This window comes from Petaurus breviceps, unplaced genomic scaffold (assembly GCF_028583685.1).
Source record: "Petaurus breviceps papuanus isolate PSGF00001 unplaced genomic scaffold, PetGlider_PUasm1.0 287, whole genome shotgun sequence".
NCBI classification, from domain to species: Eukaryota; Metazoa; Chordata; class Mammalia; order Diprotodontia; family Petauridae; genus Petaurus; species Petaurus breviceps.
The window spans coordinates 1802540-1814381 of record NW_027186029.1 but is presented as its reverse complement, the minus strand read 5'-3'; the positions used below and the strand labels follow the sequence as shown (position 1 = coordinate 1814381).

General features: G+C 44.8%; 1 gene segment (V, D, J or C); it reads right to left on the bottom strand.

The window, feature by feature from the left end:
• Positions 1 to 416: 416 nt before the first annotated feature.
• LOC138167728 (immunoglobulin lambda variable 7-46-like) lies at positions 417 to 2319 on the bottom strand. The segment is given in 3 exon segments: positions 417 to 506; positions 1950 to 2143; positions 2268 to 2319. Coding segments are annotated over 3 exon segments (336 nt in total).
• Between the last annotated feature and the right edge of the window lie 9523 nt (positions 2320 to 11842).

Sequence of the window (11842 nt, the reverse complement as noted above, 5' to 3'; positions counted from 1 at the left end):
TAATTACGGCATTTCTTTTCTCCCAGCCTCCTCATTGACCTCCGCTGCATGTCCTGCTGGTATGAAAGGCGTATTTAAACTGTGGGATCTGGCAATAAGCCCCTCATTCCGGGTAGCCAGACACAGGCTGTCTCAGCGTTCTTTTCACTGGGAATCATCACTTTGTTATACAGTTGTAAGACCGAACGGATTCCTCAGTAACCAGCAAGAGAGGATAACAGAAATCCAGGGCAAGGAGGCTTGGGGCATGGGCAGGGAACATTAGTACAGATAGGAAGGATTTCTGTGGTTGGAATGGTTCCGGGTGTGCAAGAACTGGCTTCATCCTTGCAGCAACCCCTTGAAGCGGCTGCTTACTCATCCCTGTTTTACAGATGAGGAAAGATGAGGTGGCTTGCCCAGAGCCACGTGGCTCTTCATGATGGGCTACAGATGGAAGGAGGCTTCAGGCTCAAGGCTTCCTGACCACCAGGACCCCCTTCATCAACTTCCCCGGACAGTTGCTTCTGCAGCAGAGAATTAAAGGGGAGAGAGAACATTTACAGACTGCACAGGGCTTCAGGCTGAGGTACTCTCGGTTACCTGACTGGGGACTTCCTGGTTACAGGCAAGGTGGAAGATTAGAGATTTTCTTGGATCCCTATGACCTCTCGAACCTCACGAAAGCAGAAGATATGTGCAAAGACAAAGTAAGTCCCACCTTCCATGATTTTGGACAACTGGCCTCCAAAAGAAGGTTAGCAGACAACTACAAGCCCGTGAGCTGTGTCTACTCAGCACCCTTTGCCCACCTCCTTGTACCCTATCAAGGCTGCACCCAGGAAACGATTGGGAGACTCTGTGTGTGTATTAGAACCTCCTGAACCCTATTGGTCTGCCCAGCCACAGGTGGGCACATGTACCTGCCCCTGACAGGGAAATGTCACATTGGTCCTCTCCAGGCTCAAAGGACGACCGCCAGCCATGTGCTGGACCTCACCAGTCTTGCCAAGGGGGTTTGACCAAGTTTCTGGAAAGAAATCTATTATTTCTTTTTTTTTTTTGCTTTTTGGAGGGCAATTGGGGTTAAGTAACTTGTCCTAGGTCACAAGGCTAGTTTTTTTGTGTGGGTGTTAAGTGTCTGAGGCCAGAACCGAACTCTGGTCCTCCTGACTCTGGGGCTGGCACTTAACTCACTGCGCCATCTAGCCTCCCTGAAATCTATTATTTCTTAATATTTATGTGACTGTATTGTTCAGTTGGGCTGGTCCTACCCTTTGCTCTCCTTAAACAGTGGGCATGCCTGCCTTCCATTCTCAGTAGGGTATACTGAGACTCCATACAGAAGAAAAATGGGGGGGGGAGGCCTTCCTCTCCCTCTGCATTACCATTACCCCCACTGCCATCCCTTACCCAGCACCCTGTGCTGTAAGAAATCACAAAGGCTGGGGGGCAATTTCAGAGAAACCTGGGAAGGAAGACTTGGATGAACAGATGCAGAATGAAGTAAGCAGAACCAAGAGAACCATTTATACAGTGACAACAATATGGTAAAGACAAAGGATTTGAAGATGAAGAAACTCTGAGAGGCCTAATGACCAATCACAATTCCAGAGGAGAAATGAAGGCATGCGATGCCCATCTCCTGATTGAGAGGCAAAGACCTGGGAGTAAAGAAAAATTTTATACTTATGTGTGTCAGTGTGTGTGTCTACATACACACACTTATACAGAAACACATACACTTTTGGACATAGCCAATGATGATATCTGTTTTGCTTGACTCTACACATTACAATTTTTCTAAAGATTGTTTTAAATATATTTCTGCACATAGAAAGCATACAAATGCAGGGAAAGAGTGAACATCTGGGCTGCTGTTTGGCTGACCCATTTGACGATAATTGTTTAGCTGTGGATTTTGGCAGGGAGGCAGAGGGAGAGACAGTTGAAACTTCTTGTGAAAAGACCGCTGACTTCTCAAGGGTCTCGGTGGTATCATAGATGAGTAGCCTGGAAGGCTGGCCAGATTTCTGCTGGAACCAGCCAGGATAGTGCCCAGAGGTGACTGCCCCACTGCTGGAGCTACAGGTCATGGTGACTGTTCCTCCTGGGACCACAGTCAGAGATGGCTCCTGAGTCACCACAGCCTGAGCAATGCTCCCTGAAACCAACAGCACAGACACACAGATCAGAAACAGAGGCCGAAGCAGCACTGCCAAGGCCTCCCGCTTCATGCCCAGCTCAGCCCTTCTTCTCCCCAACAGCCCAGACAGTCTGTCCCCAACCTTTGCAGAGGGTGAGCAGGATGAAGACAGGAGTCAAGGCCATGGTGTCCATGCTGTGCTTCCTGGAGCCCCAGAGCTTGGGCTGGGCTCCTGCCAGTCCCTCTTATGTCCCCACCCCACCCCATCCTGAGAGGCTGGAGCATTCCTTCATGCAAATCATGCTTGAAATTGTACTTATGGGGGCCCTGAGTTGGGGCCCCTGCTGACTGAGATAGGTGGGGCTGACTGTGACCTGGCCCTGAGATTCCCCCCTGGGCCTAGCTAGGAAACAGCTGCAGGGGAAGCAAGCATTCATGGGCCCTCAACGCCAGCTCTGGCTGTGGTCTCATGATTTCCCTCCTGTGATCATGCCCTGCAATCATGTACTGATGGCAGTCCCACAGTGACCCCTCCTGGAGCCAAGCCCCCAAGCTATCCCTTGTTCATGAGAAAGCACCAAGGCCAGATAACTTAGAGCAGGGCCCTGGCTGTGCCAGTCATCTGGTTCCATGGCCCCACGTCTTTGGGCTGTGGCCTTGGGATCCCATCCCCCTCCTCAGGAACAGCCTAGCCAGACAAGCTGACCAGGGTCGCCAGCTCCATCCCTCCAGTGTCTACTACAAACCACCCTTACAGTAATAGCCTTCACATCCCACTGTAAGGTTTGCAAAGCATTCACATCTATGATCTCACGGGATCCTCACAATGTTTCCACAAGGTAAGGGCCATGAAAGGTGGGGGCGTTTGCTACTGTCGTGATCAGGGATGAGGAAAGGCTGGTCTGCAAGTCCCAACATCAGCAGCTGCTGAGGCAGGTATGGAAAGGGCACCAGTCACTCTCCCACCATGAGTCTGCCTGGATGTTTATGAAAAAAATATAAATACTGATACTGTCCCTGAACTTTAGGCAATATTTGTTATTCTCCTTGTACTGGCAATCTAACCTTTTCAGTGCAGTTAAAAACCAAGAAATATTTTTGAAACCCAGTTCCCCCAAAATGCATAATATCAGTCCCACACGATAAAGGGGAACTTTCCCTTCATTCTACTAAGAAGGCTTCCCATAAGTCTTTCTTTTAAAGCATTTTAATTTTTTCAGTCACCAGAAATTAACGAGTACTCAGCAATTTAAAATGAATAAACAAGGAAATATCATTATACTGAAATTTAAAAATGCATGACATTAATTATACTTGATCAACCAAAAGTTCCTCCCATTTTACTTAGAGGATTCTCAATACATCTTTGTTTAAAATGTATTTTACCTTTTTTAGTCAGCAGAAGTTGACCTTCTCTCCCTCCCATCCCTCTAACATCCCCCTACGGAGAGAAAGAAGAAATAGAATCTCTCTTACAAAGCTCTGCTTCTCTTCATGACCACCCTGCCCATGGATTTCCTTTGCAGACATACTGGAGTGGTTTGCCATTTCCTTCTCCAATGGATTAACACAAAAAGAAGTGAAGTGACTTGTCCAGATCATGTAGCCAGTAAGTGTCAGATCTGAACTCAGAGCTTTCTGACTCGAGGCCCAGCGCTCTATCCACTGAACTACCTAGATGTAACATGTAGAGTCAAGCAAAACAATATCATCACTGGCCATGTCCAAAACTGCATGTATGTGTGTGTATGTGTGTGTATGTAGACACACACGGACACGGATGTATGAAATTGTTCTTTACTCCGAGCCCTTTGCCTCTCAATCAGGACATGGGCAGCATATTTCTTCATTTCTCCTCTGGAATTGTGGTTGGTCATTAGGCTTCTCAGAGTTTCTCCATCTTCAAATTCTTTGTCTTTACCATATTGTTGTCACTGTATAAATGGTTCTCTTGGTTCTGCTCACTTCATTCTGCATCTGTTCATCCAAGTCTTCCTTCCCAGGTTTCTCTGAAATTGCCCCCCCCCTTGTGATTTCTTACAGCACAGGGTGCTGGGTAAGGGGTGGCAGTGGGGGCGATGGTAATGCAGAGGGATGGGAAGACCTCCCTCCCCATTGCTCTTCTGTATCGAGTCTTAGTATAGCCTACTGAGAATGGAAGGCAGGCATGTCCCCTGTCTAAGGAGAGCAAAGGCTAGGGCCAGCCCAACTGAATAATACAGTCATATAACAGCAAGGTTCAACCCTAACATTTCCTTAGGGTGAAATCAGCTAGGGTACCCCAGAGAACTAGGACTAGACTTTGGTAAATACTTGTACTCATTGTCTCCTGAGGGTGCCCAACTATATGCCAATAAAAGTGACACTAAATGAAATGGATGTGTAGGAACAAAAATATATGTTACCCTGATTAAAACACCACGATTTAGAGTGCTTAACTTTGTCTCAGAAAAAGCAAATTAATACATCATTTACTCATGAAGGAAAAAAATGGAACCAAAAAAATTTACATGTGAATTGTACCAAAACATTTAATGGAAAATTAATCCCAAGACTATATGAATTACTTTTAAAATAGGTAAAAAGGAGTCCTGCTAATTCTTTCCAGAGCAATTATAGGGTCTGGAAACCTAAGCCAATGAGAACCAAAACAGAAAGAAAGTAATTCACTAATATCCTTAAGAAATATCTCATCTTTTCTCCTTTTTTTCCCCCAATTTCAAATGCTTTATTAACTTCTGATTTACATCATTCATTTCCGCCAGATTTTGAGTTGCACATTTTCTCCCTGTTTTCCCCTACCCACCACCCCAAAAGAGCAGTCCCACAGGATATGCCCTCCTCCAATCTGCTCTCTCCCATATCTTCTCCCATAGCCCCCTTCCACTTTTCCAGTAGGGCATGGTGGATCTCTATGCCCCAGTGCCTGTATTACTTATTTCCTAATTACATGTAAAATAGTATTAATAATAGTATATATTTAAACATTTGATTTTAAAACTTTGAAATCCACATTCATTCCCTTCCTCCCTTGTCACCCACTCTTACTGGGAAGATAAGCAGTTCAGCATAGGTTGTACATGTGTAGCTTATGCAAAACACTAACATAGTAGATATATTGTAAAAGACTGACTATATTTCCCTCCCTCCTATCCCACCTCCCACTTGTTCTATTCTCTACTTTGATCCCATCCCTTTTCAAAAGTGGTTGCTTCCTACTTCCCTCCCCCCCCCCCCCCCCTCCCCTCTCCCCCCCCCCCCCCATCCCCCTCCCCCCCCGTATTCTCTTGTAGGGTGAGATATCCTATTTAGTGTGTATGTCATTCCTTCCCTTGAGCCACATTCAATGATAATAAGGTTGACCCATTCCCTTTTGCCTTCCTATTCTTCCCCTCCATTGTAACCATTTCTCCTTGCTTCTTCTATGAGATAGTTTACCCCATTCTGTCTCTCCCCTTCTCCTCTCATTATATTCCTGTCTCACCTCTTAATTTCACCTTTTTAAGTATCATCCCTTCCTATTAAATTGGTCCTGTGCCCTCTATCTATGTATACCTGTAAACATATATACACACATTCACATATGTATTCATATGCCCATATACCCTCCTATATATATTTCTATTCCCTTCAACTATTCTCATACTGAGAAAAGTTTCACCAGTTACAATTATTGTTTTTCCATATATGAATGTTAATAGTTCAACTTTGATAAGTTCCTTATGGTTTCTTTTCCATGTTTAGCTTCTCATGCTTCTCTTGCTTCTTGTATCTGAATGTCAGATTTTCTATTCCACTCTGTTTTTTTCATCAAGAATGCTTGAAAGTCCCCTTTTCCACTGAATGACCATATTTTCCCCTGAAAATGCTACTCAGTTTTGCTGGGTAGGTGACTCTTGGTTTTAATCCCAGCTCCTTTGACCTCTTGAATATCATATTCCAAGCCCTTTGATCCCTCAATGTAGAAACTGCCAGATCCTGGGTTATCCTGATTGTGTTTCCATAATATTCAAATTGTTTCTTCCTGGCTGCTTGTAATATTTTCTCCTTGATCTGGGAATTTTGGAACCTGGATATAATATTCCTAGGAGTTTTATTTTTGGAATCTTTTTCAGGGGGTGATCGGTGAATTCTTTCAGCCTCTATATTGCCCTCTGGTTCTAAAAGATCAGGGCAGTTTTCTTTGAGAATTTCTTGGAGAATGATTTCTAGGTTTTTTCTTTGATCATGACTTTCAGGTAGACCAATAATTTTTAAATTATCTTTCCTGAATCTATTTTCTAGGTCAGTTGTTTTTCCCATGAGATATTTCACATTGCCTCCTATTGTTTCATTTGTTTGGATCTGTTTAACAGCATCTTGATTTCTCATAAAGTCATTAGTTCCATTTGCTCCAATCTAATTCTGAAGCAATGATTCTCCTCAGTGAGCTTTTGAGATTCTTTTTTCCATCTGGCAAATTTGGCTTTTTAAGGCATTCTTCTCCTCATTGCCTTTTTGAATCCCTTTTGCCACTTGAGTTAGTCTGTTTTTTAAGGTGTTATTTTCTTCAGTCAGGCTGTTGACTCTCATTTCATAATTTTCTTGCATCATTCTCATTTCTCTTCCCAGTTTTTGGTCCACTTCTCTTATATGCTTCTTAAGGTCCTCTGTGGCCTGTAACCAGCTCGTATTTTCCTTTGAAGCTTTTGGTGCAGGAGTTCTTACTTCACTGTCTTCCTCCTGTTCCATGCTTTGATCCTTTTTGTCCCCCAAATAGGAGTCTAATGTTGGATTCTTCTGTATGCTTTGCTTCCTTTGCCTGGTCATGTCACCCCTCAGTCACTTGACCCCTGGGATTTTTGCCACAGTAGGACTCTGCCACCAGACAGGGGAGCTTTCCTCCCATATGCTGGGGTTTTCTCAGCTGCTGGCGGTATTATTTGGTCGCCCTCTCTGAAGCCTCCACACGTTCTGTCAAGCTGGTCACACACCCCAGTACCTCCACCCTAGACCACAATCCAGATCCCAGCAGGTTAAAGCAAGAGCAATTGCCCCTCAGACTGGTTGCTTGGTCCCCCTACACTCTGCAGGCTAGGAGCTGAAGCTTTCTCGCCAACACACTCCCAACTGCTGGGTCCCAAAGTCTACACTGCACTTAACTCTCACTTTGTCCTCAGCATCTATGTGTTGATAATTCTGGACTGCCACAGCTGCTGCTGATCTGGAGTCCCTCCAGCCAGTGGTTGGTCAGGCCCGCCCTGGGGCTAAAGCCTCGGCATGGGGCTGGGCTCAGCTCCCAGAGCGCTGAGCTGGATTCCTGCCGGCCTGCCGGGCTGTCCTTAGCGGGAGCTTAGCTTCTCTCTGTCATTTTGTGGGTTCTGTAGCTCCAAAGTTAGTTCAGAGTCCGCTTTTACATGGAATGGAGATGGCGAGAGCTGGAGCCATGCGGAGGTCCTGTTTTGACTCTGCCATCTATCCTTAATAAATATCAATGCAAAATATTAACTAAGGTATTAGCAATGAGACTGCTCACAAAGATCACACACTATGGTGACAGCACAGATTTACCTCAGGAATGTAGGGCTGGCTCAACATTAGACAAACTATAATTGACAACATTAATAACCAATTTGATAAAATCAGGCAATTATTTCAGTAGATTAATGAAAACTTTTGACAAAATCCAACACTCATTTCTCTGAAATAAAACAAAAGAAAAAACCAAAAACCAAACTATCAAATGGCATTGGAAGAAACCGAGCTTTCCTTAAAATGATGGATACTATCTAACTAAAGCTAGGAGCTAGAATTTTCTATAACAGGGATAAGATAGAATCCTTTACCCCCTCATATGATCAGCCATAAAGCAAAATTATCCACCATCATCATAATGATTATTCAGTATAATGCTAGAAATGAGAGCTTATAGTGATAAGTCAAGTACAAGAAATGGAAGAAATACACATTGGCAAAGGGGGAAGGAAGCTATCACTTTTTGCGGGTGAAATGATTGTTTGCTTGGAGTACCCTAGAGAGTCAGCTGAAAAACTAAAACAATTGACAATGTCATCAAAGTTGCAGGATATAAAAAAAACCTATGCAAATTATTAGCATTCCTGTATATTACCAAAAAATTGCTTCAGAAAGAGAAAGATAGAAAAAATCCATTTAAAATAATGTCAGGCAGAGTAAAACACATGAAAGTACACCTTCCAAGACACACATAAGAAGCATATGAAAACCATTATAAAACACTCTATGCACAAATAAAGACAGATATAAATGGAGAAATATTCATTGCTCATGGATAGGCCGAGCCAATATAATGAAAATGACAATACTACCTAAATCAATTTATGTATTCAGTATCATGCCACTCAGACAAGTAAAGGGTTACTTTAGAGAGCTAGACAAAATCATAAGAACATTTATGGAATATAAAACTTTAAATATAGCAAAAGAATTAATGAAAAAAAGTGGTGAAGTAGAGCATACTGAGGCCCTGAGGGGCTCAGTGATGGAGACAGCTGGGCCCATTGGTCCCCTCCAGACAAGTGCAGAGGAGTGAACACACAAGCACTGGGGGGAAGAACTGGGTTAGAGATGGGGGCTTGGTGCAGGGGTGGTGCGGAGCTTTTTCATACTAGCCGGGCTGATCTTTGGGGTGCAGACTCCATCTCTTGTCAGGCCCCATTCAGTTTCTGGAAAGGTGAAGACCTGTCAGAGTTAATATTCAGAGGGCAGTGGGAAGGAAGGCAATAGAGAAAAGGGCTAGAAAGGAGTCGGGAGATGGCTGGGTTTCTCTATATTGTCTGGGCTGGTCCTCAGGATTCAGGCTCCATTTTTTGGCCATGCATACTCTAAAAATTTCTGGCTCAATAATCTAATGCTACATATTGATTTATACAGTGTCCAGCATCTATTTTGATGCTGTTGCCTCAAATGAGCAGAAGCCCTGGTCACTAGGAATTCAGCACCCACACTGCCTGTGTAAAGCCCATGTGGCTGCAGATGTTACATCCCACAAACCATCTGACCCTGAGGCTGTGGTGACCCATAGAGGGAGAAGGCTGTCTGGGGTAAGCAGGGAGTGAGCCCACGGGCAGATGGACATGCAGCTGGCAGATTGGGGCTTCATGAAACACTAGTGTATTTGAATTTTATTGCATCAAAATGATCCTCTTTCCATCACCTACCTTTTAGCGCCTGGGCTTGAAAAAAGCGGCATCATGGAAGAACAAGAAGTGTATCCGAGACAAAAAGGGAGGTCCTGATGGGAGCTCAGGTTTCCTTTCCAAGAGGGCACCATGTTGCCTAGACAGCAAGGAGGGAAAAGCATAGGCCATGGAGGGCTGGGCCAGCCTGGCACTTCTCCCATCCACAGCACCAGGAAGCTGTTGCTGCTGCCCCATGCATTGTGACCTCTGGTGATGGAAACCCTCCATAGTGAAAGGAGGTGGATGGAGAAGAGAGAAGTGGATGAAGTGGTGGTCCTGGAGACAGAAAGTCCTCAGCTCAGAGCCCATCTGTGGTGCTTCCGAGGATGAGGCTGGGCCAATCACCCAACCTTCTGAGCCTCATTTAAAAAAATTCTTTTAATGAGGGGATTGTTCCAGATGGTAAGTGAGGCCCTGTCCTCCCCAAACCAAGGAGTTATGGTGACTTTGAACATGTAGAAAACCCTTAGATATGTGAGAAATAATTCTTACTTGTTCCAAATGATAAAACATGCTATTCCTCCCATTTCAAAACCTTTCCCCATCCCTCTCTGGGCAGTGGAATGGAAATCTGAGGACTTTGATAAGCTCCAGATTTTGGCTACAGGACAAGAAGTCCATGCATGTGGAGAGTCAACCCTTCCCAAGCTCAGGAGGCATGGGAGGCCTATTCCACAAGTAACCAAACCTCCTTATGTGTCCTCAGGGAGAAATGGGAAATTCCAGCTCATGTAGCCAGAAGAAGGTGACAGAGAGTTGTGGGGGCTGGGGGGATGTTGACCTCAGAACCCACATGTGTTTCCATAGAGGAAGCATCTCATCTACAACATGGTGCTTGAGGTTCATGTAGGGAGGGCCTGTGCCCCCACTTTTCTTCCCTGTCACAGGGATAAGGACAGAGGTCTCCCCCAGAAGCATCATCCAGGCCTCGGTGGTAACTTAGAAAGAGAAGTTCAGAGGAGACTTTTGTCTCCCTTGCCCATAGGCCTGGACCACTGGGTGCTTGAGATCGGTGTCATGGGACTGGCAGAAACAATGGGAACAATGAACCTAATCCTTGGGCAGGATTCCAGAGAAGGTCATGGCAGCAGGGTCTGGGGTGGTATGTTCAGAGCCAGAGACTTTCTGACCAGCCTGAGAAATGTCTACCCAAGTCTTAGACAGTTGACTTGGGTGCCCTGCCTTTGGTTGCCCTTATCAGTCTCCATAGATGGTCCCAATGTTGCCAACCCTTTGAATGACAGAGATTGTCACCAAGTGAGTCATGGAACTATAAAGCCCAGCACAAGCAGCTTTCAAGAGGACTGCTGTTGTGAACAGCTTCAGGGTTCTGATTGCATAGTATAGTGAACTCTCTGTTTACTTAGCAGTAAATTAAGGAAAAATATTCACAGAAAGCAAAGTACAACATTCACAATGTTATGATATAACAACTTATCACTAAAATGGGCACATAGTTTCACCAAAGTGGCCACATAGTTTCACCAAAGTACATTCATTTAGTAACTCAATCATCTAAATGTAAAGGTCAGAGTTCTCCACCCCTCGGTCACATTGTCTTAATCTCTCAGTCAAAAATTCTTCTCTCTTCTTAATTGGAGATTAATTTCCAATCATTCTCAATTCAATTATCCTGAAAAGTACAGAATAGAGTACAGAGTTCTCTGCCTTTAGGCAACAGTAAATCATGATCTTCTCACTTTGTAATAAATACCCAAAGAGAGGTCTTTTCATCTTGACTTGAGGCAGGCTCTCAGCTTCCATGGTTCCTCTTCCATGGTCCCAGCTCCTGCCAGAATCTACCCAGCTGTCACCTGAGTTCAAAGGCAGACAGCTCCCAGTTCCTTGTCCAGTTCCTGGTGCAGTTCCATATTGAAGCCCACCTCACAGTTTCTGTTCCTGGGAATACAAAGCTTCACAAAGCCACAATTACATTCATGCACATTGCCAGCACCTCACCAATTCACTTTCTGCCTGTGAATTCAACATAGACCCAACAACAAGGTCTGAGAAATCAACACAGATCCTCAGTACAGCCCCAGGACCTCTGAAAACATCAGCAAGGTTCTCCTCCAGAATTTCTGTAAAACATACAACAAGAAAATCCTCTTTCAGGGCTTCTGAACCTGCAGCAAGGTCCCAGGGCTTCTGTAACAACAGCAGCATTCTCTATCAGCAGACGGATCTGACAAAGTAACATCAGAACAGACAGACAAAGTACTGGCACCACAGCCGTGCTTCTGCCCAGTTCTACTCTCTTCTCAGTTCTCAGTTCTTCCCAATTCTCTTCTCAGTTCTCAGTTCTCTCTCTCCAGCAGTAACAGCTCAGCCTCCATGCTGCTCACATCCAGCAGTTTTGGCTTCCAGCCGTTCTCGTTCCCAGCAGCTCTTGCTGGCTCCCAGAAGTTCTTGCTGGCACCCAGAACCTCCAGCTCCCAGCAGCTCTCAGAAGCTCCCAGGATCCCAGCAGTTCTCTCTCTCTCTCTCATTCTCTCTCCCTCTCTCTCTCTCTCTCTCT